This window comes from Taeniopygia guttata, chromosome 18, assembly GCF_048771995.1.
Source record: "Taeniopygia guttata chromosome 18, bTaeGut7.mat, whole genome shotgun sequence".
NCBI classification, from domain to species: domain Eukaryota; kingdom Metazoa; phylum Chordata; class Aves; order Passeriformes; family Estrildidae; genus Taeniopygia; species Taeniopygia guttata.
The window spans coordinates 4620444-4647526 of NC_133043.1; the positions used below are offsets into that span (position 1 = coordinate 4620444).

Here is a 27083-nt window from a genome sequence, read left to right on the forward strand (position 1 = left end):
ACTTTGAGGTACAAAGATTAATTATAATCAATGAGCAGAACTCTGAGCTGCAGCCTGGTTCAGCACAGCCACAGCTCCTCTCCACAAATGCTTTCCTTGCTGAGAGTTTTATGTGGAGGCAGCAGGAGCAGGGGCTCCCCTGGGCCACTCCTTGCACCCTGCAGACTCACGGATCCACGCAGACATCCCCTCGTTCCTGGGTGAGCCCAGACAGGCAGAGCTGGCTGTGCACTCCCCATCCAAATGGAAATTTGGCTGGAGACGTGACACTGGAAATGACAATTTTTGCAGGGAAAAAAAATCCCAACAAAACTATGATCAATCATTTGTTCCAATTTTCATTAAAAGCAAGAATTTTCATTAAAGTAAATGTTGGTTACAGAAAAGCAGCTGTTTGTTTTGTTTTCTGTAACCAAAACCAGAAGGTTGCTCTTTAAAACGTTTTTGAAAAGCAGCTGCTTTGGTCAGCAAAGCAAAAACAAAAGGAAACTGTCGCAACGACTAAAACAAATGTTTTCCTCAGAACTTCCAAGAACATAAAGGGAAGACACGAATCGATTGTGGTGCCCTGGCTCTGCTGCAGATGCTGAGTGTTTGCAGCCCTTCCTGCTCTGCTGGGGCTCAGCAGGATGGACAGCGGCTCTCCAGGAGCAAAATCCTTCCCGTGGCTCTCCGGGAGCAAAATCCTGCCTCTGCTCCTCCTGGACCAAACCCTGCCCGTGGCTCTCCAGGAGCAAAATCCTGCCTCTGGTTCCTCCTGGACCAAACCCTGCCCGTGGCTCTCCTGGAACAAGCCCTGCCCGAGGTTCTCCAGGAGAAAATCCACACCAGAACAGTGCCTGGACAGTGCAGGAATCCCTCTGGAGGTGCTTCCCAGCCCAGCTCGTTGGAACTGCTGCTGGGGCAGGACGGAGATGGCTCTGGGCACAGGGAGAGGAGAGGAGAGGATCAAGATGTCTCTGTGGTTCTTATGTTATTTATTGATTTTTCAATTTGGACAAACAAAGTGTCATTCAAAACCCAAACTCTTCGTCCTTAATGTGCCTTCATTGAATCAAGTTCTACAGCATTCAATTAACACATAAATAATTAAAACATTTCCAATGAAATGTCCTGTCCATAAGAAGACCTCAATGTGTGAAGTGCAGGGCATTAATTCCTACCCAGTTTTCTTAATGGACCTCGACCTTCGGCCTCGTGTCTTGCACAATGAACTGGGAATTAATCCACCGTATTTCATGGGCTGTCAACTCATCCCACCCCCATGGAGCACAGCCCCCCAGAGGTCACCTGGATCTGTGGGGAGGGCAGCTGTGGATGGTGTCAGCTTTGGAAAGGTTTGGGCTCCACTGCATGGGGTGCCCCAAGGCTCCAGCGGCACCAGGCTAAGCCTGGCACCACCTTCCCTGCAGCCCTGGCTCGGCTAGCTCAGCTTTGGGAGCACAGCTCTGGATGCCCCTGCAGGGCCGGGCTGCATCAGCCGCCCAGAGCTTAGGCAGGAGCTTTCCCCATGCCCCAGGCAGGGATGCAGGCATGGGGCACAGCCCCAGCCGCGCCCCGGAGGGCGGGGGGGCAGCAGGGACCCCTCTGCCCTCCACCCCAGCCGGGCACTGGGTCTGTGGCCACCCCAGTCGGGGCTCGGCTCCTGAGCCTTCAGCCCCTCCTCATCCCCCGGGCAGGAGCCGGGGCTGGGCTCCCCTCCGGGCAGCTCAGCCTCGCTGCAGGGAGGCTGCAAAGGAAAAGATGCAAATTCTATTGCCCATCCCTCAAGGTTTGCTCCGTTAAAAATCAGATTTGGGCTTGGAACATGTCTGTGCTCCTGCACTTTGAGATGAGCTTTAATTAAGAGGTAAAATTATTAAAGCTGCAAGTTATTATAGCCTGAGGACCCCGGCCCAGTGATATGAAGCAGATGGTCCCGGGGCAAGCAAAAGCCCTTTAATAAAGAAGCGTTTGCAATTCATGAGCATTAATTATGTCCACTTCTCTCATTTTAAAATGTTCTGCTTGTCAGCCCTGGTATTGTGCGCAGAGCAAGCATGATGAATTAGGCAAACCCCTTCTGGTTCAAGACATATTCTTTGTGTGGTGAAAATTAAAATTATTATCTCCCAGAAGATGGAGTGGTTCGAATATTTAAGCACTTGGGGATCCCCACCCTTCTCCCCAGTGCCCCAGCTCCCCTGGGCAGGTTTGGGAGGGCAGGCTGGGATCCAGCCATCCCAGGAGGCAGCAGGGGAAGCATCACCCCAGCCCAGGGCTGCTGGCTGGAGGAGGCAGCAGCCAGAGGGATCCTGCAGGACGGATCCTGCAGCTCTGGCTGCGTTCTGGCTGAATGCCTGCACCGGGTGCTGATCCCTGCGAGAGCTCAATCTGTCTCGCTGGGAAGGGAGGACTTGAGAGAGGTTTGGGCAGAGCAGCAGGGGCTCATCGAGAGCGCTGCCCAGCCCTGTGAAGCTCAAAGCCAAGGCACAAGTGGCTGGTGACCCTGGCACACCAGGAAATCCTGCAAGTCCCGGGGAAGATACCAGTCGGATTTATTCTTGTCATTTGCTTCCATCCTCATGTCTCTGCTCTGAGCATTTGAAGACTTCACTGAGGCCACTTAAAACAATCAATAATTCCTCCCACCACCCCCAGCAAGGAGAAATTCCTTTTGCTGCTCTGATTCACAGCTAAAAGGTCTCTCCTCGCATTTCCTAGGTACAAATCCAGGTTTTTCCATGCAGGGGAGTCTCACACCATGCCTGATGTTCCAAGATAACCCGGTGAGACCTGGAGTGAGGGTCACCTGCCCTGAAGGGATTACAGTCCCTTCACCCTCTGCACACCTTGGCTGGTGACACCTTTTGCTTTCACAGAGATTTATTGGCTCTTCCCTCTGCCCTGGATTAAACCCCACCATGGCACTGCTGGATTTCCCCAGGCATCCATCAGAGAAGTCCAGGACTGGATGAAATCTGTGCAAGCTTCCCACAGACTCCCAGCAAGGGCTGAGCACCAGGCTCTGGCAAATCCACTCTGCAAACGAAGCAGCTCACCCCAAAAACCAGCCCACAGGCTGTGCTGGCCAGGCTGAGCACAGCTTGAGCTGTGTTGAAGAGAATCCTCAGCCACAAAGCTGCTGCTATAAAGTAAAAATGCTCCTGCCTGGGAATCCTTACACGGAACGAGCAGGACGCTGCCAGGCTGCCGTGGCACTGGGGGGGCACTGGGGGACATCCTCCCCAGAGCAGGACACTGCCAGGCTGCCCAGCGGTATTACCAGCAAATCTCCTGCTCCCGTTCCCATCCGTGCCCTGCCAAGCCCAGCCCTGCTGGTCCCTCCGTGCCACCAGCTGAGCTCAAAGCCCCCTGGCACTGCTGCCACCGCATGAAGATGTTCCAGCACAGTGACAGCTGCCCCACGGGGGTCCCCAAGGTTTGCTCAGGGACCCCTCAGCAAGAGGAGCAGCTGACCCTGCTGTGGGTTAGTGAAGCCCAAATGTCGGTGGTGCCTCAGGGGCATCCAGGCAGACCCTCGGGACGGGGGAGGGAAGTAGAAATAATTTCTTTCACAGGTGTAGTGTAATTTGCATATGCAAATATCCCTGGGCTTCCCTTGAGCCTGCCCAACCTGCAATGCCACCACGTGTGCTGCTTTCCCAGCCCACCAGGGCCAGAGGACCCTGAAATCCCCGTCACACCCCCAAAATCCCCACCCGACCTGTCCCGACCAAATAAACGCCAGCACAGCTCAGCCCCGTTGATGCTAAAGGCAGCCTGGCACCCTCCAGTGCTGGGTGGGGCACACCAAGGGCTGGGTGAGCCTTTGGGAACCCCCCCGAGGAGCTGCCACAGTGTGGGGGTGCTGGGAACCCCCCCGAGGAGCTGCCCCCCTTACAGGGCTGTCACAGCCCGGGGACAGGAGAAAGCCCCCCTGGGTCTGTCACAGCCCGGGGACAGGAGAAAGCCCACCCTGCAGGGCTGTCAGTGCCGGGCTCAGGAGCCTCCTGCCCCACCTGCTCCTGGGCTGAGCTGGGGTCAGGAGCAGCTCCGGGGCTCTGGGGCAGGCCTGGGATGCCCCCGGGCTCAGGGGGGCTCTCATTAAGGGGGAATAAGGGAGAAGAAGCAGCAGAATTGGACACTGAGCACAAGGAAGGAGAGGTGGGAGGTAATTCATTATCCCAGCCTTGCTCAGCCTGTTAAAGCCCCCCATCCCCTCGGAGGGGGGACCCTGCCCTGCACAGGGCAGATGGGAGCCCCCCAAGCCACCCCCAGGTGCTTCACGGTCAATTAGAGGCGAGGGGAGCCAGGACAAGGGTTAAAGATTGCGTCAAGGGCCAAGCCAGGGACACAGCGGGGGCTCCTCTGCTCATCTATATCACAGACACTAATTTGGGTTAATTTACTTCAAAGGCTTTCCTGGGGATTGTGGCGTACGCCGGGTTGGGATCTATTCCTCCCAAAAGAGGTTTGAAAGGGGGCAGGGGCCTTTCTCTTGAAAGCAGCCCAGGGACAGAGCTTTGAGGTTTGATTTCCCTTTCTTAATTTTTTTTTTTTTTTTACAAGGGCTGCCTCCAAAGGCAGATAAGAGGGAGCCCTGGGAAATGAAAGCTGAAAAAGTGGATATGAAAGGAAACATGACCAACAAAGACTGTAATGAAGCAGTTAAAGGACTTTAAAATAAAGCCTCTCCCCACCCAGTGCCTGCAGAGGAGCAATAAAACCATCCTGCAAAGTGCCAGCCAAAGATTCCCCCAGGAAAACTCACCCCTGGGGAAAGCTAAATGTGTTGAATTATCCCCCGGGAAGCAAATAAACCAGGGACAACACGGAGCTTTTATCCTTTCATCAGCTTGGGGGAAGTGGCTTGTTAATGCTGGGAGCTTAGGGAGGCTGGAAAGGCACGAACAGGCTCGGCGGTGGGGCGGGAGCGGAGGGTGGGTCCCGGGGTGGGAGCGGAGAGTGGATCACGGGTGGGAGCGGAGAGTGGATCACGGGTGGGAGCGGAGGGTGGATCACGGGTGGGAGCGGAGGGTGGATCACGGGTGGGAGCAGAGGATGGATCCCAGGTGGGATCAGAGGGTGGATCCCAGAGGGGAGCAGAGGATGGATCCTGTGGGGGAGGAGAGGATGGATCCCGGGGTGGGAGCAGAGGATGGATCCCGGGGTGGGAGCAGAGGATGGATCCTGGGATGGGAGCAGAGGTTGGATCCCGGGGTGGGAGCAGAGGATGGGTCCCGGGGGGGATCAGAGGATGGATCCCGGGGTGGGAGCAGAGGATGGATCCCGGGGTGGGAGCGGAGGGTGGATCCCAGGAGGGAACAGCTCGGCAGCTGGGGTCTCACCTGAGCGGGCAGAGGGAGCCCCTTCGCCCAGGCTTGGCTGCTGCAGCCCGCGCTGGGGCCGAGCCGTGTCCTGCCCCGTGTCCCGGGTCCTGCCCCATGTCCTGTCCCGTGTCCTGCCCCGTGTCCCGTGTCCTGCCCCGTGTCCCGGGTCCCTCGGGGCAGGGCCCGGCCCCGCACGGCTCGGCTCGGTTTGGCTCGGCTCCCCGCGCTCCCGGTGCGCGGGCCGGGGCCGCCCCCGCCCGGCCGGAGCGGGGCTGGAGCCGCAGTCGTGCCCGGGCACCCACGCCTCCCATTCCCACCGTAATTTTTCAATTTACAAGGCAGTAAATGAAAGAGGGAGATGAGATTTGCTCAGCGCGTTTTCCAGGAGTATTTACTGCTGAGAACGCCGCGAAAGCCATTTAAACAATTGCTTTTATGACACAACACACATTAAAGAAACTTGCCTAATATTTTTTTCACCCCTCTGCTGGTTCGTGCCGCGCCGCTGCTGTTGTGCTCAGCTCGCTGCTTTATGGGCTGTTTGGATTTTAATTGGGCTGCAGCCCCAGGGAGCACTGAAATTCGGAGGCTCATTTAGCTCCGCGATGCTGCAGCTGGTCCGGCACAAAGGCTGGGTTTGCTCGGTGCCTCTGTCACCGGGAGCTGCCGGAGCCGAGCGGGGAGCGCAGGGCTCGGGAGGGGAGGGGAGGGGATGGACCCCAGCCTGGGGGGTTCTCCACCCTGCTGCTCCCCAGCCCTGTGCACAGGGATTCCTGGGCGGGCAGAGGGCGGGTGCTGCGGCCAGAGCGTGCAGGGAGGGCAGACTGAGGGCAGGGATGCGCAGGAAAGGTTTTTGACTTAGCATGGCAGTGCTGGAACCTGGAGCTGGTGCAGACACATCAAGCAGCAGGTGGCAATGCAGACCTCGGGAGCAGTTTGTGGTTTTGTTAAAACTTTAACTCCTTAACATTCACTCCCAGTGGGCAGTAAGCGATGCCTTCGGAGGGAAGCCAGCTCTCCGCGCTGCTAACCACGGCCTGGGAGCTGCAGCCCATCTCCCCCACCTGAGCACAGGCACAGCCCAGGGGCCAGGCTGGAGAGCTGGGGGTGCTCAGCTGGAGAAGGAAAGGCTCTGGGGAGAGCTCAGAGCCCTTCCAGGGCCTGAAGGGGCTCCAGGAGAGCTGCAGAGGGACTGGGGACAAGGGATGGAGGGACAGGACGCAGGGAATGGCTCCCACTGCCAGAGGGCAGGGATGGATGGGAGATTGGGAATTGGGAATTGTTCCCTGGCAGGGTGGGCAGGCCCTGGCACAAGGTGCCAGAGCAGCTGTGGCTGCCACTGGAGCCCGGCCGTGTTTGTCCCCAAGCCCGGCTGTGTTTGTCCCCAGGCCCGGCTCAGTTAGCCCCAGTCCCGGCTCTGTCCCCAATCCCGGCTCTGTCCCCAATCCCATCTCTGTCCCCAATCCCAGCTCTGTCCCCAATCCCGGCTCTGTCCCCAGGCCTGTCCCTGTCCCTGTCCCTGTCCCTGTCCCCAGGCCCGGCGGGGCTCGGGGGTGCCGCAGCCGCCGCTCCGCCCGCAGCCACCGGAGGGCGCCCGCGCTCCGCGCTCGGCCGGGACCGACGGGACCGGGCTGGGAAATAACGGGGGGATAACGGGGGGATAACGGGGGAAATAACAGGGGGATAACGGGGGGATAACGGGGGGATAACGGGGGGATAACGGGGGAAATAAGGGGGGATAACGGGGGAAATAACGGGGGAAATAACGGGGGAAATGGGGGAATAACGAGAGGATGACGGGGGGAAATACGGGGGGAGTTACAGGGGGAATAACGGGGGAATTACGGGGGGAATAACGTGGGGAATAACGAGGGAATAACGGGAGAATTACGGGGGGTAACGGGGGAAATGGGCAAAGGAGCACCCCGGTGCGGGGGTCACCCAGCAGCTCCCATCCCCACTGAGCTGTGCCACATTTGCAGCCCCGGTGGAGAGCCGGGGAACAGGATGGGCTTTGAGGTCCCTTCCAACACAAAGCGCTGTGATTCCATGATTCCACGGGATGGCTGTGCAACCAGGCTGGTGGAGCAGAGTCCACCTCTCAGCCCCCAAAACCCCAAAAAGCAGAAGCACCTGAGTTATTCTGACTTTTATTTCATTGCTTCTTAGTCCACACAGTCGGTATAAAATCAGAAAAGCAAAGCAAAAAAGAAGAAAAAAAAAAAAGTAGAACCCCAAAAAACCTCAAGATTAACCAAAAAAAGCAACAGTGTCTGGAGTCCTCAGAGGCAGCCCGGGGTCTGTGCTGGTGCCTGTTCCATTCATGGCCAGACTCGTTGCTGACAGACAGAGGACTCACATCTCGCCCCGGTGCCAGAGCCCCACAGGCTCCGGCCAGAGATGCTTCTGTTCCTCTGCACCACAGAGGGGAAAAGGAATCTTGGTTATAAATGCTTTATTAAAAATAATAGTAAGAGCAAATCTAAGTACAAAAGCAGTTATAGCTCATTTATATTACACAGAATTATTTCTCATTTCTTAGCTTGGTTGTTTACCTCAAGGTCGTTAACTGAATTTCCAGTGACTAAGGTTAAGTGGCGTAGCAGGGTAAGGAATGGTAAATAGATAGCACCATTTCATACATTTGGGGTTGGATTTCAGGGACAGCCTGGGCTGGCTGCTTCCTCAGGGCACTTTAGTGGAGCAGGTTCCAGGCTGGGAGCAGCAGTTCCCAGCGCTCGGCAAGCCCAGCCCCGGCAGCCGAGCGAGGGAGGACGGCCCGGCTGGACTGCAGCTCGGCCTAAGTGATTTAAAAGCCCAAATTCCCCGCGGGTGTGGCGGCAAGGCAGTGGGACTTAGGCACCTAAGTCATTTAGGCACTTGGGGCAATCAAAGCCTTTGCTCTGAAATCCTTCAAACCTTTTGGAAGCGTCTCCCGTCAGATCTGGACGTGCCCTTGGATCACAGCATGTGGCAGGAGCGGGGCCCGGGCCCTGGCTGTGGAACCAGGCGTGGTGATCCAGCCTAAAACCAGAGCTGGGGGTCCTGGTGGGCTGGGACAGGGCAGGAGAGCTCAGCTCAAAGAGGATTTTGCATGAGAGAAAAATCACCGCGCTCTTGTTACACTGTTAGGAGTGAGAATTCCTTAGGCACTTGCTTTAGGCTTTAAAACAGCACATGGTCAACAGAAGCAAACAAGACTATGTACATATATGTAAAAAGTGTTATAAATAGGTTTTTTAAACCATAGATACTATATACACCTTCAATTAACAAGGAACCCTTTGAGTGTTTCCTCTGGGGGTCGGTTGGGTTTGGCTTGGGTGGGAGGGTTTATCCTTTTTTTTTTTTTTTCATTTTTTGGTTTTTTTGGTTAATTTTCTTTTCCGTTTTCTCGTCTATTCTCCCCCGCCTCCGTCTGCCGTGGGGACGTCGCGGGTGCCCCGTCACGCGGCCACGTCCCGCGGCGTCACTCGCGCTTCCGCAGGATGACGTAGATGATGCCGCTGGCCAGGGCCAGGGGGAAGGCCAGCCACGCCAGGATGTAGGCGAAGCCGTAGGAGGTGTTTTCCGAGGCTTGGTGCCAGTCCGTGTGCCTCACTGTGAAGATGGCAGCGCCACTCATCACACACAGCCCTGCAGGGTGACACGGGGACGTCAGTGGTGGCACGGGCCGGGCCCTGCCGGGGCCCTGGGGTAACCCAGCACAGCACAGCACAGCTCAGCAGGGAGCTGGCTGTGTCCTGCCCCCTTGGATCCTGTCCCTGGGGGTTTGGGAGGGATGCTGTGGGCTCTGTCCCACACGGAGTGAGCAGGGATGTGATCCTGTCCCCTGGGGGTTTCAGCGGGGATGCTGTGGGCTCTGGTCTGCCTGGAGGTGAGCAGGGATGTCTCTGCCATGCTCAGCAAGCAAAGCCAGAGGCTCTGCAGCAAAGCTGGAGCATCACCTGGGCTAACCCACCCCTCAGGAGCACAGGGATGCTGCTCCAGACCAACCCTGCTCCCCTGGTGCCCTGTGTAAAACCCTGGCCTGAGCCACCTCCCTGCAGTGCTGCAAGGGGGCAGACACAGAGCTGGGCTTCCAAAGCAACGCTTCTGCATCACCTCTCCAGGTGATAAAACCCACAAACCCAACGGGGCCTCAGGATGGTCTGGCTGTGATGCCCCATCCTTCACAGCTGCACCAGAAGCTCAACTGCAAACCCCATTCCCAGCAAACCCCATTCCCAGCAAACCCCATTCCCAGCAAACCCTGTTCCCTGCTAACCCTGCTCCCCACAAACCCTGTTCCCTGCAGCCCAGCTCCCTCAAACCCTTCTGTGCCCTGGCTCGCCGCTCATGGCAGCCCTGCCCGGGCAGGGCCCGTGGGGTCCCGGTGGTGCCCAGCCCCGGTGGGCAGCGTGTCAGCGTTGTTGCCAACCCCCATCAGGGGTGGGCACCGCCCAAGCTCGCACAAAGCCACCTCTATTCCTGCCCCAAACAAGCTCTTTGAGTCAATCCCAGTAGTTCTATTATCCGGCCGTGGGGCTGTTGTTGGAGCCGAGTTCCAAATCCCCTGCCCGGAGCTCAGGACCACCTACATTTCAGCACGGTGATATTTGAGCTGTAATTCCACTTGACACTGCTCCTTTTGTTCAGGGAAAGTGCACAAGTGGGAATTCACTTCATTAGGGCGCCGCTGGAGCGGTTTCCATTCTCCGAGCACGGGAGCCAACTCCCACTGCCCGGCCCATGCACAGAGAGCACAGCCATTGTCTGGGGACAGGGACAGGCGTGTGGCCCCCCCGGCACCTCCAGACAGCCACAGATACAGCAGCGATTGTGTGGCCAGCTGGAAGCAATGGCTGCACTTGTGGGGCACCTGCCCTGCTCTGGGCTGAGAACACGCTGGGCAGGGAGCCCCAGCTGCAGCCAGCTGCAAGCAGCAATGCATCCAGCATTCCTGCAGAGCCTGGCTTCGGCAGCACGCTGCAGCCTGGCTCTGGCAGCTCAGGAGGGCACACCCTTCCCGACATTTGTTCCCAGGGTTTGTTCGTGCTGGAGCAGCCCCAGCCCTGCAGAGGAACCAGGCTGGGGTGGGAGAGCTCCGGGGCAGCTCTCCAGGCCAGGTGTTTGCAAACAGCCGTGGGACGAGGGCAGACACAGCCTTGGAGCTGAGCCCACCCTCTGCAGCCCCAGGGCAGCAGCTCTGCGGTGAGAGGGCTGGGAGGGAAGAGATAAAAACAACGATGAGAAGGATGCAGGAGTTGGGTCAGACCTCGAGAGGCCCAAACCCACATCTCTGCCATGCTGGGCTACAAGGAGTAGCTCAGGATATGGATACGCTGGACCCATGGATATGCTGGACCCACCAAGGATGCAGGGGAGCCTTTGAGGCCTTGTGATGCCCTTGATCCCATCAGGACAAATGCAGCCAGGCTTTGGGGGTGATTCCAAGCAGTGTGGGGGTGCTGGGGATGGTCCTGCCTGGCTGCTGCACCACAGACCAAAGTGGCCTCACACTTTTCTTCCTGCCCTGCCCTCGCTGTGTGCCTGCAGTGGGTGCCAGCCCCTGCCCTCCTCCCTGGCTCTCAGAGCAGCACTGCCACCCAGCAGCGCCCAGTACTCCTGCCCTGGTTCCCGCAGCAGCAAGGAGGCCAGAACAGGCTCAGCTCCTGTGACCAAAGCTGTCCCCACCTCCAGGGGGGACGTCCTGGCAGTGCTGGCACAGCCATGTCCTGTCTCCTGACTGAGGGTCACAAAGACCAAAACTGACCTGAGCCTCCTGCTGCAGCTCTGGCCAGGGAGAACAGCAGGGATGGGCACCAGTGCCCACCTCTGCCGGTGCACCTGGATCCAGAGCTCTGCCTACAGCTCCCCTGGCCACAGGGACTCTAGGTGGATGAGGACACACGTTTCCTGTCCTTCACAGTGGCCAGGCATGGTGTTAACCCACAGCCCAAAGAGACTGAGGTGTGACCCTGCATCCCCTGGGACACCCAGCACGGCACGGACAGGAGGGCTGCGATCCCGTGCTCTGCTCCTCCGACAATGAGGGCTCACAGCAATCACTCAGGAGAGAGAAGCCTTCTGCTCCCAGCGCTGTTAGAGAGCTCTCAGGCAGGTAATTGCATTATTAATGCCCATTTCCCCTCCTTGGCTCCATGGCTCTAAGGAGTTTCCACACATCTCTTTTTCCAGAGATGGTGAACCGATCTGAACTCCACCAGCACTGCGGCCAAGCAGATCCACTCCTCATGGAATTCATGCCAATAAAGCTTAGCTCTGGATTCTGCCAGGGTTTGGGAAGGCCAGTTGCTTATAGGATGACCAGAAAGTTTAAAGTCTAAACTCAATGAATGAGTTTTTCCACTGATAAAACAGCAGGACCTCGGGTGACTTCTAGTGTAACATCTAAAGCTCTAGGAAAGAACCAGTCTCCTTCACAGACACTCTGTCCCAATGCAGGCAGGACCTCGAAGCACCATTACATTTTTTAGCCTGAACTCTCAAAAATCCTCTCCACTGGTTTCATACGTGGAAACATAAACAGAGCCGGTGGCTTTAGAGCATCAGTACTTGGGGAGCTGCAGTGTAGGACGTGAGCTGTGGCTCCTTTCCAGCACTGAGCTCTCAAAGAGTTAAAAATAGCAGCTGACAGTCCAAGTCAGAGCTCACCCTGCAGCTCCAGGGCTCTGTGCTCATGGGGAAAGCACCAGGCCCCCTCATGGCAAGTTTATAAATAATCACCGAGCCCTCTTTTGCCAAAACAGGATTGTCAGGACTCTCCCCACCCTGCCAGCAGCTGTGGAAGCCTCACCCAGCCTGGTGAAAGGTCCCAGGGTCAGCCCAGCCACCCTGGACACAACATCCAACTCGAGTCCTGGGGAACAGGCAGAGCTCTCCTTCCAGCATCCCTGTGATCTACTGCCCCCAGCTCTGCCCCGGTGCTCCGGCACCCTGTCCCTCCAGAGCCTCCCTGCCTGGGGCACAAACCTTCTTGCCCCTTCTCTGTGCAAGGGCAGAAGATCCTGGATGCACAACGGCCCAAGAGCTGGATCCCATCCCAGGATCCCATCTGCAACACCTCCAAATTATTCATCCCCTTCCCTTCCCTTCCCTTCCCTTCCCTTCCCTTCCCTTCCCTTCCCTTCCCTTCCCTTCCCTTCCCTTCCCTTCCCTTCCCTTCCCTTCCCTTCCCTTCCCTTCCCTTCCCTTCCCTTCCCTTCCCTTCCCTTCCCTTCCCTTCCCTTCCCTTCCCTTCCCTTCCCTTCCCTTCCCTTCCCTTCCCTTCCCTTCCCTTCCCTTCCCTTCCCTTCCCGGGGTGCCCCAGGGGCTGTTCCTCCCTCCAGGCACTCTCCCTGCCCTCTCCCTGCCCTCTCCCTGCCCGCAGCTGGCAGTGCCAGCCGCAGTCCCCGCTCACCCGCCAGGATCTGGAAGACTCCGGTGATGTAGAAGCGGCCGCCCTTGGTGAGTGTGAAGAGCTGGCAGAAGAACAGGAACAGCGACAGCACGCTGAAGATGACGGAGAGGATCATCATGGCTTGGACAGCCTGCAGCCATTCTGGGGACAGACAGACACACAGACACCTCAGCGTGGGCGCCGCGGAGCCCTGCCGTGCCCGTGGCCTTGCCACCAGCCCAGCTCGGGGCTCGGGAGCAGCCGGGGCCGTGCCCAGCGCTGCCCAGCTGCCAGACCCCAGCACGGGCACGCACTCAGGGATTCCGGGTGCCACCTGCTGCCAGGATCAGCGGCTGGAATACAGCCGATCACCGGCCTGGGCGCTTCTGCGGGAACGTGGGCCACAAAACAGAGCAGAGAGAAAAACCCCGAGCTGCAGAAGGCAGGCAGAGCCTCTGCCCTGCTCCATGCCAGGCCTGGCTGCTCAGCTCTGCTGCAAACACCAGAGCCATGCGCAGCAGGCTCCGGGACACCGCGCTGGCCCAGCTCCGAGGGCAGATAAACACACGGGAACGAAAACACCCTCTGCCCCGTGGAGCTGAACCCTTTGGAAGTCCTTCCCAGCTGCCAAACGCAGCTGTGTCCCAGAGCAGACCAGTTAAACCAGCCCGCCTGAGTCACTGCTCAGCTATTTCCAGGCGTAGTGGGTGTGTAACTCCTCACGTAAAAATATAAATAAACAAGCAAAATGCAGCTCCATGCCCTGAACTGCTGCAGCTGGACAGAAAGAGGCAGTGCTCACTAATAATACATCTGCCTTCTCCTCTCCTTGTAAAGTTTGAAATCAGAATGCAGGACTTAGTGCAGGTAAACTGAGGCACAAACCACCCAGTGAAAGGCAGAAAACTCCTGCTTGGGGCTGGATCCTGAGATGGGATTAGGCAGCACTGAAGCCTCAGACTCAGTCCCATGTTCCTCCGCACTTTTACTCCCACCAGTTTCAGTCCCCTGCCTGCAGAACCGGCTCCTGAAGTGGAGCAAAACCTCCAAACAAAGCTCAGCCCTTCAGCTCAGCCACGTCTGACCTCGGAGCAGCAAACGGGGCCATGGGGACTGTGCAGGGCAGGGTCTGCCCCACAGAACTGGCCACACGTCCCCAAATCCCCGTGAGCCACGCTCGGGAGGGCAGAGCGGGGTTTGGAGCAGAGGGTGAGGCACAGCCTCCAGCTGGGCTGGCAGTGTGACCCATGGCCCTGCCAGCAAACCCCCGGCTGCAGGAGCAGCCCGTGCCACTCACTCACGTCTCTGGGTCTGACTTTGGGGCAGGACTTCTAGCCCTGGTCTCTGCCTCTTGTCTCTGGGTGCTCAGGCAATGGAGCAGACACAGGCCCTGCTCCCAGAGCTCTGGAGCCACCCAGAGCAGCCCCTGCTCCTCCCAGCCAGCCTGGTCCTTCCTCTCCTGCCACACTTCACATTTCCAGCTGCTCCCCAGCTGCTGCCCTTCCCTCACAGTGCCATTCCTTAGAAAGGAGCAGCTTTTGCTGCTTCCAGGAAATCCCAGGGTGGATTTCACTGCAATGCGCACACAAAATGTCCAATGGATTTCCCCAGTCCCAGGTAGCCGGGCAGGGAACCCCTCCTGCCTCAGCCCCACCTGCCCCTTCAGCTCTGGCTCTCCTCCACCAGTGGGAACAGCGTGAGGCAGCTCCAGCACCACCAGAGTCATCCTAAATCCTCACTCAGACCAGACCAGAGAAGTGGTTGGAGGATGTGCAGCTGCTGAACTGCCCCTCCCTCCATTCCCATCCCAGCTGGGCTCTCCTCTCAGCCCTCCCCAGCTCCGGGCACCAGCTCAGCCTAAGCCAAGCCCTGCAGCTCCATCCAGGAGCAGAAAGCCAAGTCTTTTGTGACGGCAAAGGCCACGGGATCCGGCCTGAGAGGAGCCTTTCTGCTGGGAGGTGGATGCTCCCACTGCTGGTTATTTTAGGAGAGAGCTGTCTAGACAGAAAGCTGAGCTGAGCTGAGCTGAGCTGCCCTTTAATTGCATCCGCCTCCCCTGCCTGGTTTTTGGTTCTGAATGCAAATGATTTATAGGGGCTTTGCAAAATCCCATTGTGATAAAGAGCCATGTCAGAGGCAGAGAAAGGCAGTGCTGAGCGTGGAGCCCACCGTGGCCAGAGGGTTTGGGCAGCCAGCCTGGGAGCAGGGAAATCAGGAGATGATCCCACAGACCAGAGCTCTGAGCTCACATCCAGCCCTTTGCTGACTTTTGCTGGCCTCCATTGTGAAAACAAAGGGCAGGATCCCAGCCCAGGACTGAGACCCACCAGAGCGAGTTCCAGAGCGCCATTAACTCCAGGACAGCTGCCCACAGACTCCAGCTGCACTGGGACAGCTAACTGCCTTTAATACATTTTAAATCACCCCTACAACTGCAGGTGGGGTTTCTACCTGCTCAGCCCCACGTGCCTTTAACCCCTTTGCTGCTGGTGCTGTGTCCAGCCCTCAGGATCTCAAACACAGCAAGTTTCCCAGAGCTGCAGCTGGGCTGTCAGCACTGTTTACTGCCAGGCTGTTATTTGTGGTTTCCCCTGGGCAGTGAGCTGGTTATCCCATTTTTCCCCTGCATCTCTTCAGCTCTGTTTATATCTTTGTTCTTCAGGAGGAAGGAGAAGAGGAAGCAGCGTGGAAAGGACAGATAACACCCTGCACTCCGCTTCCGGAGGAGACCCGACCGGACTGGGTTTACAGCCCTGTCAGGCAGCCAAACACACAGCAAGGAATTCTTACAAAACCAACTTGAATTTTCCTTTCAGTTCTGCAGGCCCTGATGTGCTTACAGCACTACTTACAACAGCAGGGAGAAGACTTCAGCCCTGGGAAGATAAAGACCATGTTTCGCTGCCCTAAAATCCAGCACAAAAGAAAGAAGCCCAGATCAGAAATTGGAGCTTGGAGCCCAGAAATTGCAGCTGAATTTCCCAGAGAGACAGCAGCCAACCCAGCCCCTGGCAGCAGAGCCCCAGCCCTGCTTGCAGGGAGGTTTTATGCCCTGACAGGACTGACAGGGCAGGGGAAAACGTGCCCTTGGCCAGGAGCAGAGGCCTTGAAGGACAGGCATTGCCTCCGCAGGGTTTAATTCACACCACCCCACCCTCTTTGGCCCCAGCCTAGGAGGAAGAACAAAGTGCACACTGAAGACACTCATTTGAGCACTCAGCCTATCCACTGCTGTAAGGAGTCCCTAAATGAGTGCTGTGCATTAAAAACCCCTCCGTGCTGGGATCTGCAGCTGATGGGAACGTTCTGCAGATGGAGCTTTCCCTTTGCCACGTGTGTATGCTCTGTACATTCAAAAATCAACCACTTCTGGGGAAGAAAACATCCATTAGGGAGGTAACTGCAGCACATAAGACAGCCAAAGCTGGAGGGAGGGAAACTCATGCCCCCAGCTGTAAAACATGCTGCTTCCATGCTGCAAGTTGTTAAATCTCAGCAGGGTCAGGAGCAGCATGGGTACAAAGATACCAGCCCAGAAAAGGCAGGATTTCTGAGCTGAGTTTTTCCAGAGGATACTCTCAGGCGTCAAGGCCTGACCGAGGTCCTGAGCCCAGCTCACATCCTCCCCTCTGAAGTGGCCAGGTTGCAGCAAAAGGCTGAGACTTGCAGTGGTTTTGATGCTCAAACACCCCCAAGAGGGTTGGAAAAGGGTGAGCTGGAGATGCAGAAACACCAGCTCAGCTGCAGGACTCTGGGCTGCCCTTCAGACAGAGCCCCTGAGAACCCCCAGGGCCAGAAAAGCTCCAGTGCCAGCGGTGCTGCTCTGCACTGCCCCAGCCCTGCCTCTCAGCCCAGGGCTGCAGGGACAGCTCTGCTGCAGGGACAACCTTACTGCAGGGACAGCTCTGCTGCAGGGATAGATCTGCTGTCCTGCAGGGACACCTCTCCTCTCCAGCTGGGGACACATCCTCCCCGTCTGTCCCTGAGCCACTGTTCTGTCCCAGGGAAAGCCCAGGGCCAGCCCAGCTCCCATGCAGCTCTCTCTGCTGTGGCCCAGCACAGTCTGACAGTCTCTGGCACAGTCAGACATTCCCAGCTGCCCCTTTGCCACCCTCCCATCTCCATCCCCTGGGAACCACGCTGTGCTGGATCAGGGTGCTCCTGGAAATCCCCTGGCAAAGGGGGATTCTAAAGGGCTCCCCAGGTGTTTGTGGGGGATGAGCAGGAGGGAAACCCTGGGGCTGCAGGGAGGCAGTCACTGAACACAGCGCTCCGAGTCCTGTCCAAGGCCTCCTGCTCCCCTCCTGCAGCTCCTTCCGATGGAGATGAACCCCGCAAACCTCTGTCTTCTCCTCTCCTCCTCTTTTCCTCTCGGCTCTCCTCCCTTTCCTTCTCCCTGAAGCTCCATCCAAGAAGTCCATGAGGCCAGGACATGCAGAGCTCTCCATGCAGCTCCGACATCCCGCAGGAGCTCACATCCCACCGAGGCGCTCCTGACGCAGCTGAGGCAGCACAAAGCTGCTGGCACCACGAGAACTCCTTCCAGCAGCTCTGCAAAGCCAAGGCAGGTCCTTTCCCTCGTCGTGGTGGCTCTGAGCTCCTGCTGGCCTGTGCTGAGGTGGCAGATCCATCGTTCCGTGCCCACGTCCTCCCAAGGACTCCCAGGGATGTCCAGTCCAGGCAGCAGGAGTGGGCAGCAGCGCTGCCTTGGCCCACGGGTCTGGGGCAGGGTCACTCAGCCTGTGCCCACAGCGACATCTGAGGGGCTCACCAAGGCCAAAAATTGCAGGTTGAAGGGTTTTCCAGCGCCACACTCTGCAGGGGACACCCCACCCTTTCTTCTGGTTTGACAGTCATCCTTTGCCCACATGTTGCCTTCTTCCTCCCATTCCTCTGTGGGCCAGAACACAAATACGGCAGGGAAAGCTGTCTGGCCCCTCCTCTCACAGGAAAAAATGGGGGCCAAAGACATCTGGAGAGCTGAGAAAAAACCAGCACCAGCTCCCAACCTCTCCTTATCAAATGCTCTTCGTCAGAAGAACAAGCAACAATAAAGAATTGGTTTTAAGCAGAGGAAATCTCTTTCCTATTGAAAGCAAGAGAGTTATGGGACCAAGTGATCTGGAATATAAAATATTCTCTTGGAATAGGAGATTTTTAGATTTTAGGAGTAAATTCTTTACCCCAAGGGAGCTGAGGCCCTGGCACAGGGTGCCCAGAGCAGCTGTGGCTGCCCCTGGATCCCTGGTAGTGCCCAAGACCAGGGCTGGGAGCAGCCTGGGACAGTGGAAGGTGTCCCTGCCATGGCAGGGGTGGGGTGAGATGGGCTTTGAGGTCCCTTCCAACCCAACCCATTCTGGGATTCTGTGACTTGGGTGCTTTCAGAACACCAAGGGACGAGTTACAGTCCCCCAGGGCTGGTAGAGAGGGCTCAGCCCTGCCCGAGTTAAGCCGGTGTCACCCATTAATAACAACGTTAATAAAATCTGCTCTGGGCAACCACCTGGGCTTTGCTTGTGGCCACCACATCAGCAAAGCAGCAGGGGCATCACAGGGCCCCCGGCACTCAGTGATGGGCACTTCCCAAGGTTTAGGGGCTGCTTCTCTCTTTAACACAGCCCCAAACCAGCAGCCTGCCTGTGGACAAGCCAGCCACGGGAGAAGCTGTGAGAAGACAACAGGAGAAGCTGTGAGAGGACAACAGGAGAAGCTGTGAGAGGACAACAGGAGAAGCTGTGAGAAGACAACAGGAGAAGCTGTGAGAGGACAACAGGAGAAACTGTGAGAAGACAACAGGAGAAGCTGTGAGAAGACAACAGGAGAAGCTGTGAGAGGACAACAGGAGAAGCTGTGAGAAGACAACAGGAGAAGCTGTGAGAGGACAACAGGAGAAACATCTCCTGCCACTGCAGAGGGACGTGGGGATCCCCACGGACGGGCCTGCGGCCTCCCCACTTTCAGCACTCCCACCACAAGCAGAGTGGAATGCAGCAGAACAGAAGCTTCTTTCCCACATAAGACACTCAGCTGAGGAAAGAAAAGGTCGTTTTCGGAGGGAGAAGCATGGCTGTCTGGAGATCTGGAACTCCTGGAGAGCCCTGGCTGGCCGCTCAGCCCGGCTGGCTCGCGGCCCTGCCGACCCACAGCCCCGCAGCAGAGCTGAATTCCTGAGATAAGGCTTTTCCAGGAATGTCTGACAGCGCAAACGAAGCAATGGTTGCAACATTTTTTCCATAGTTCTCGGCCTCTCGAAGAAAAAAAAAAGCATTATCTGACAGCAAATGCAAAAATCAAAACGACAAGCAGGCGGTTGTACGCGGAGAGGGAGTGGGAAGGTGCCCGGGGCTCCTGCTGGGATGGCTCACACACTCACACACGGGGCTGAGCCCTGCCGAGGGGAACTGGGGACGGGGAGCTCAGCCCAGCCCGAGCCCAGGGGCTGCTGAAGTCCCAAATGCAGCGCTGTGCCCGGCCCTGGTGCTGCCCTGCTCCCTGCTCCATCCCCACGGGATGGTCTGTGGGGTGAGCAGCACAGCCACAGCCTGCCCCAGGGTGAAACCAGAGCGAATCCTGATGGCCCCTGGATTTAGAAGCTCTGCTTCTCGGTGGGAATCCACACCAAGGTCACGAAGAAACGGCTCCCTGTGTGACAGGACAGGGGAGGCTCAACTGAGACCAATGCGGCACCACAGCATCACCCCTGCCAAAATCCCCATCCATGATGAGCACAGGTGACCTAACACCATCTAATTCCCAAATTCCACTCATAGATTCCCACTGCCTTCTGAAAAGAGAAGAAGAAATAACCACACCCAAAGGCCACCATGATGGTCGGAGCAAAAACTGCCCCCGTGTAAAGACTAAAAGTTTTGCCAGAATTCCCAAGGAGGATTCCTTGCTGTTTCCCCAGAGCACCTTGGCACTCCAGGATTAAACATTCAGTACCATCCTGGGCCCAGGGAAAAGAATTTTTACAGCTCTCTGGAGCCCACTGCTCACAGCCTCTGTTCTGAGAGCTGTGACCAAGGATGTTTTGTGGTATTTGTATGGGATCATTCCTAATTTTGAAAATATGCATATTCCTAGGAAAGAGGTGAGGATGAGGCAGGAGACAAGCGTGAGCCTTGGAGGTGGCTCTGCCACAGTGTCCTTGCCCTGTGACCTCACTGCTGCTCCAAAGAGTGGCTGACAGCAGCTCCTTCAGCAGTGACAGGGGAGAAAAGACCTGCTGGAATGGAGACCAAGAGGTATTTTACAAACAGACCTGAAAAGACCTACATAAGCCCAGGAAATAGCCTTTGATTTTACATTCCTACAGCAGCAGTGGGCTCTGAACCCTGCATCCAGGGTCCCACAAAATGAAAGCAGGTCCTCAACAGCACTGCTCCCACCCCCTGGCCGCAGGGTGAGTGGGGCACAAGCTTTTGTGCAAGCAAAACCCCCTTGTCCTGCTGCCAGAGCAGAGCCCTTGGATAGGTGAGAGCTGTCAGAGATCTGCTTGAGCACAGCGGACTTCTACCCACAGAGCAGCCCACTGGGGCACTTCAGAATGGTTTGGGTTGGAAGGGATGTTACAGATGCTGTCATTCCGCCCCACATGCCATGGGCATCTCCCACTGCATCGGGGCTCTCAACCCAACTCAGCTGCTCAGCTGCATTTTCAACAGGATCATCGTGGCCATCATCCCTTAATGATGATAAATCAGCACTGGAAAGGCTCCAGAGGCTCTGGGAACGGCCAGGGGACACTCCCAGCCCGTGGCAGGACCGTCGGGTGTGCGGAAACCACCCAAGCACAGTTTGGACAAGCTGCTCTCAGCACTGACAGCCCCGACAGAGCCTCCTGTAAACATCCAGAACGAGCGGCGCAGGCTTGAAAAGGGGAAGATTTGGGGAGGCTTTAGAGCGCTGGGCTCGGGACCGCTGGGGGCGGGCGCTGCCTTTCAGGACAAGCAGGGGCTCAGCACTTTCGGGGCTCGCATGACTGGCCCTGGAGTGGGGCTGCCGACGCTGCAATAGCCGGCCCGGGCTCCGAGGGCTCCGCGCCCGGGACGCGATCCAGGAGCTCCCGGCTGGCCCCGACACCGCCAGGCGTCAGCAGAGACCGGCGCTGGGCTCCGGAGACAGAGCGGGGAGAGCGGGGACAGCGGGGACAACGTGGGGACAGAGCGGGGACAGCGGGGACAGAGCGGGGACAGCGTGGGGACAGAGCGGGGACAGCGCGGGGATAGAGCTGGGACAGCGTGGGGACAGCGTGGGGACAGAGCGGGGACAGCGCGGGGACAGCATGGGGACAGAGCGGGGACAGCGGGGACAGCGAGGGGATAGAGCGGGGACAGAGGGGAGAGCGTGGGGACAGAGCGGGGACAGAGTGGGGATAGCGGGGACAGCGCGGGGACAGCGAGGGGACAGAGCGGGGACAGAGCGGGACAACGTGGGGACAGAGCGGGGACAGCGTGGGGACAGCGGGGACAGCGCGGGACAGCGTGGGGATAGAGCGGGGACAGAGCGGGGACAGCGTGGGGACAGAGGGGACAGCGGGGACAGCACGGGACAGCGTGGGGACAGAGCGGGGACAGCGGGGACAGAGAGGGGATATCGGGGACAACAGGGACAGAGCGGGGACAGCGAGGGGACAGTGCGGTGGCATCGCCTCCCCACGCGGTAACACGAGTGGATCGCTCCCAAAGGATGGGGGCTCTGATGGGCGTCTCCAAATCCCCTCTCACAGCTGTCGGCACTGAGGGACGCCCCGGGAGTGCTGAACGCTCCCCGTGTGACTGTGCCCCTCACCAGGGCCACACGTGTGCTCCTGTCCCCGTGTGCCCAGGTCCCAGTGACGGCGCTGGGATTCACGGCTGCTGTCACTGGGGCTCGCACTGGGACAATGTGTTCTCCCAGGAAAGCAAAAACCAGGCTAACAAAACAAATGCTGGCCTCAGCACCACTGGCATTAGCTCCATCTTCCAGGGAAACTGAGGCACGGGCTCACCCAACTATCTGACACGGATTTTGTGTTCCTGGTGCCGCTGGTCACCCTGGGAACTGCGTGTCACGGTGTCTCAGCACACTGTCCTCCCCTGCTGACCTCAGCAAACAGTTCAGGGGGATGTCACCCCGTGTGACATCAGCCTTCACCCAGCTGGGTCCCGCGGCGGCCCTGCAGGGGCTGAAGGGCCCGGGCACTCAGCTCAGCTCCCAAACACACCCCAGGGCCAGGGGGTGCCCGAACCTCAGCCTGTGCCACCACAAAGCCAGGACAGATTGCCAGCTGGGGGACAGGGGTCCTCAGGGCCCCGTGTGCGTCCTTCAACCCCCACAAGCAGAGCAAGAGGGAGCTGTGCCAGAAAGAGCCCCAGAGCCTCCGGCAGGGTGACAGGGCCCCGCGGACCTGCCCCATGGAACACCTCAGGTGTGTGCGTTCAAGAAGAAAAATGTGCTAATAACAGGAGACCCCCAAAAGGGCTCGAGCCGCGCTGGGAGGCACTGCCAGCACAGCTGAGCGTGTCACCCTGCCCTGGTGCTGCCAGGAGCTGCCCTCAGCCCGAGGGCAGCCGGGCAGAGCCCTGGGCACCAGCTCTAGTCCTCGCCCTAAGCCCCTCTTGAACCCAGAGGTGCTGGGGGGAGAACGAAAGCAGCGGGCAGGAGCAGCCCCGATTCCAGGAGCACAGATCTGATCCATGGGTGCACAGCCCCAATCCATGGGTGCACAGATCCGATCCATGGGTGCACAGATCTGATCCATGGGTGCACAGATCCGATCCATGGGTGCACAGCCCCAATCCATGGGTGCACAGATCCGATCCATGAGTGCACAGATCTGATCCATGGGTGCACAGCCCCAATCCCAGGGGCACAGCCCCGATCCATGGGTGCACAGATCTGATCCATGGGTACACAGCCCCGATCCATGGGTGCACAGCCCCAATCCATGGGTGCACAGATCTGATCCACGGGTGCACAGATCTGATCCATGGGTGCACAGCCCCAATCCATGGGTGCACAGATCCGATCCATGGGTGCACAGATCCGATCCATGGGTGCACAGCCCCAATTCTGGGGGCACAGATATGATCCGTGGGTGCACAGATCTGATCCCAGGGGCACAGCCCTGATCCCGGGGGCACAGCCCTGATCCCAGGGACACATCCCTGATCCCAGGGGCACAGCCCTGATCCCGGGGGCACTCACCGTTGGAGGAGGATGCCAGGCAGTGGAAGGAGGCTCCGGAGGTGCAGTTCTGCCACAGGTCTGCCGCGTGCTCGCCGTTCACCAGCCATTGCTGCGGGAGAGACACAGCCCTGAGCAGGGCCCGGGGGCAGCAGCCAGTCCGGCCGTGTCCCCCCAGCCCGGCCGTGTCCCCCCAGCCCCGGCCGTGTCCCCCCAGCGCCACCGCGTCCCCCCCCGCGTGCCTGCCCGGCCAGGCGCTCTTCCGTGGAGAGGGCTTTGGAAAGTCAGTCCCGGAATTTGCCTTTAACTGCTTTGGCCCCGGCGGCGCAGCAACAGAAGCTCTTTATGCTCTTTAAACGCGGAGCGAGTCCCGCGGGGCCGCGCTTCCCTCCCTGGCCGGGCTCGCCCGCTGCCTGGCCGGGATATTTGAATGCTTCCACGTGATTCCTAACGGCTCGGAAGATTTTTGTAACGTTTTCCGTGGCTGTTACCACAAAAAAAAAAAAAAAAAAAAAAAAACAAAAAAAAAAAACCGAAAAAAATAAAAAAGAAAAAAAGAAACCGGGAAAGAAGCCCCTGGTGAAGCAAGCTTGGAAGTCACCAGCTCCACAGAACAGCTGCCTGAAAGCCAACTCCAGCCTCTCCCGAGCAGCTGACGTGTTCACTGGGCTGCAGCCCCGGGACAGTGCTGGGAAGCCTCTGTGCTGCATCCAGCCCTCGGCCCTGCCGCTGCTCACGCAGATTCAGCCTTGGAAGCTGCGTTAGGAAAAAGAGGCTGTGCCTTACTGCCAGCCCCAGAGGAGGAGAGCTGGGGAGCAGAGCTGCTGTGCTGAGGAGTCAGTGCCCAGCCAGCCCCGTCCAGGGGCTTTGCTCGGCCTGGTGTTCTGGTCCTGTGCCTGGAGCTCAATAGCAGGTGGAGCTCCCTTATGAAAGGGGAGAGCATCATCACCCCAAAGGAGGGGATTTTGGGTGCTCCGAGGCTGCTCCTCGATGTGAACCAGCCTGGGGAGGATGAGGAGATCGTTTCCAACAGCCCTTGTGTCTCTGTACCAACGTGGATGCCCTGAGCACCCACCACAGAACACAGTCAAGCATCCCACCAGCTTCCCCTGGCAGCGCCAACTCCCAGATTCCCAAATCCCACCACTACTGAGCCCAGCGAGCAGTAAAGGCTTCCTGCTAACAGCCAGGCTGTAAAACCAGCCCTAAACAAAAATAACCCCTCCTGCTCCTGCCAGGCCACATCCGTGCCCGCGGAAGGCCGGAGCAGGGAAATCCGCACTCACACTGACGATGGTGGAGACGAAGAGCAGCACCAGCACGGTGACGTGGAGCACGATGATCCCCAGCAGCAGGAGCAGCATCTTGGCGGTGGTGGAGGGCAGAGCTGCAGCGGGACAGGGATGATGCTGAGCGCGTGTGTTTGTCTGTCTGTCTGTCCGTGCGTCTGCCCCGGAACGCTCCGCTGTGCCCCGCCCGGCGCGGGGGATGCTGCTGGGGCAGTGCCCGGCGCTCGGGCTCTCTTCGCGGGCGCCGCCGACGGAGAGGGGCCCGAGCCCCCTGCCCGCTCCCCGATATCCCCGGGGGTCCCCCGAGACCTTCCCCCGCGCCTGCTCCCCCTCTCCCACCGAAGGGGCTCCTCCCAGTTCCCTCCCCTGGACCTTCACGGGGGGCGGTCCCCAGGGGGCTCCCCCAGCCCCTCTCCCGAGAGGGGCCCGGTCCCCTCTCCCAAGGGAATGTGCTCCCCCCCCGCCCGGGGAGGGCTCGGGCTCGGACATCGCACCCGAGGGTGCCCCGGCCCCACTCCGCGGGGAGAGGGGGGCAGGAGGCCTTGCCCACCCACCCATGGGAGCAGTGTGGGCGATTCCGTCGGTCCCCACCCCAGGGGGAATTTTACCGAGCTCATCTGCCCTGGCGACCCCCGGGGAGAGGGCAGGGGGCGGGGAGCAGGGGGCGTCAGCCCCTGCCCCTTCTAGCCCACCGGGCTGCCTCGGCCCCTCTCCTCCGAGGTGCCCTCAGCCCATCTCCGCTCCCTTCCCCGGCAGAGGCTCCCCTGGAGCCTCTCCCGAGCTGGCGGCGACAGTCCCCAGCCCATCTCCCCTCGGTGAAGAGGGGAGGGGGCTGCCCTGGCCCCTCTCCTTGGAGAACCCCGGAGCGGGGGTGCTGCTCCCGTCCCTCCCGCTCTCCAGCCCGTGTCCCCGGGGGTCTCTCCAGCCCGTGTCCCCGGGGGGTCTCTCCAGCCCGTGTCCCGGCGCGGCGCTCCCGGCGGGACGGGCGCTCCGTACTCACATCGCGGCGGAGCGGAGCGCGCTGGCGGCGGAGCGGAGCGGAGCGGGCGGCGGCGCTGTCAAGTTTCCCCTTTAACCGGGGCCACCGCCCCGTTTGCGTCTGCGGCACTGGGAGGGCTCAGCCGCCGCCTGCCGCCCTCCTATAAACGGGGCAGCGCCCGGCTCGGCCCCGGCCCCGCCGCCTCCCCCGGGAGCCGCTCACGGAGCCGATGCCTTCCCCGGACACGCTCCCGAGCCGCTCCCGCCCGGCAGCGAGGAGATGTGAGGGGGCCAAGGGACGAGCAGCCGGTTCTCCTGAGCCCCCGCTGCCCAGCAGCCGCGGGGGAAGGCGGGGCAGAGGCGGCCGTGCCCGGGAGGAGAGAGTTCCGCACATCGGGGGTCCCCTCGGCCCGGCCCAGGGGGTTTGTGCAGCTCCGGACGGGATCCGTGGCTCAGGATTTGGGGAACGAGCATCTGGCTGAGCTGAAGGATTCCAGCACTTGGAGTCGACCTTTTTTAGCACTTGAGAGCCAAATTAGGTAGAACTGAGCAACTTTTCACTGAACAGAGGGTGCGATTTTCCACAGCTCTGGAGATCGCTCAGAGTTAGGGCTGTTCTGCCTGGAGAAGGCTCTGGGGAGAGCTCATAGCCCTTCCAGTACCTAAAGGGACTCCAGGAGAGCTGGAGAGGGACTGGGGACAAGGCCTGGAGGGACAGGACACAGGGAATGGCTCCCAGTGCCAGAGGGCAGGGCTGGATGGGAGATTGGGAATTGGGAATTGTTCCCTGGCAGGGTGGGCAGGCCCTGGCACAGGTACCCAGAGCAGCTGTGGCTGCCCCTGGATCCCTAGCAGTGCCCAAGGCCAGGCTGGATGGGGCTGGGAGCACCTGGGGCAGCGGAAGGTGTCCCTGCCATGGCAGGGGTGGCACTGGATGGGCTTTGAGGTCCCTTAAACCCAACCCACTCCGTGATTCTGTGACTTGGGTGCCCGGGAAGGAAGGGGTGGCTGCGCTGCCGCCCTCGCTCATTCCTCGAGCACAGCCAATCTGTTCAGACAACCCCCACACACAGAGGGCACCCCCAGCTCCCAAATAATCCCACCAGGAGACCTGCACTCTCCTGAGCATTAACACCAGTCCCCGTCGCCTCCCCTCTCCCCACCAGCTCCAGACTCGTCCCGCATTGTTGCACAAACGAGGGAATTCGGCATCCAGCCACCGGGACTGTAAATCTTGGGAGAAGGGAGCTGGGGAAGCGTGCTTGGCTCCTCTCTCCTGGCAAGCAGAGGCGTGTTCCTGCAGCACGGGCTCCTCACACTCACGCAGGGGTCCCGCACAGGCATCAGCGAGGGGGAGCGGAGGGTCGGGGAGAGAGGCAGCGGCTGAAACGAGATTCCAAAGGATGCAATTTCCCTTCCCCTCCAAAAAATCCCACCAATTCCTCTGCTGCTGCCGTCCCTGTGCACCCTGTGACCCCGTCAGTGCCATCCAGGGGGCTGGAACTTCTCGCCACCACAGAACATTCCTGGCTAGCGAGGCTGCTGGGGGCTGAGCGAGAAAGGTCCTGGGAAGGGCTTGTCCCATCCAGGCTCTGCTAGAGACGTTCTCTGACCTGGCTTTGCGGGTCTGAGATCTCGGAGGGAACATCCAGCCTGTTCCCCGCAGCAGAGCGGGATGCACGGCGGGGAAGGCACCGGGGCTGGGGTCACAGGGAGCTCCCGAGCTCCTCCGTGAGCGTGGGACAGCAAACCCGCCCCAGCTCCGCTCCTGACAGAGGTCCAAAAGCAGCTTTTTAAGCGTGGGGAGAAATATCTGAAAGTCAAACCAGCGAATAGAGCAGTCTGTGGGTAACAAAGCCAGTTTTGGCCAACAGCCGTGGGTTGGAAATGGTGGAGAAAGCCCAGAGAGAAGAGCCCATCACTCTCCTGCCCCTTGGACACTGCTTTTGGGAA

The 27083-nt window shown here is 59.0% G+C and overlaps 1 protein-coding gene across 1 annotated transcript; it reads right to left on the minus strand.

Annotated features, from left to right (window-relative positions):
- Window positions 1-7446: 7446 nt before the first annotated feature.
- PMP22 (peripheral myelin protein 22) lies at window positions 7447-25287 on the minus strand. The gene is made up of 5 exons (XM_030287385.4): window positions 25153-25287; window positions 24150-24250; window positions 22885-22975; window positions 12715-12855; window positions 7447-8948 (listed from the first exon to the last, which is right to left on the minus strand). Exons 2-5 carry the CDS (start codon window positions 24225-24227, stop codon window positions 8782-8784), a joined length of 477 nt encoding a protein of 158 aa, XP_030143245.1. The 5' UTR covers window positions 24228-24250; window positions 25153-25287; the 3' UTR covers window positions 7447-8781.
- Between the last annotated feature and the right edge of the window lie 1796 nt (window positions 25288-27083).

Excerpts from the sequence above, each read along its gene's own strand:
- PMP22 (XM_030287385.4), bottom strand. The coding sequence starts at position 24,227 with ATGCTGCTCCTGCTGCTGGGGATCATCGTGCTCCACGTCACCGTGCTG. Across the intron at positions 12,856-22,884 it reads CCTGGCATCCTCCTCCAACG|AATGGCTGCAGGCTGTCCAA; the intron begins GTGAGTGCCCCC and ends GTCTGTCCCCAG. Across the intron at positions 8,949-12,714 it reads AGTCTTCCAGATCCTGGCGG|GGCTGTGTGTGATGAGTGGC; the intron begins GTGAGCGGGGAC and ends GTCACCCTGCAG.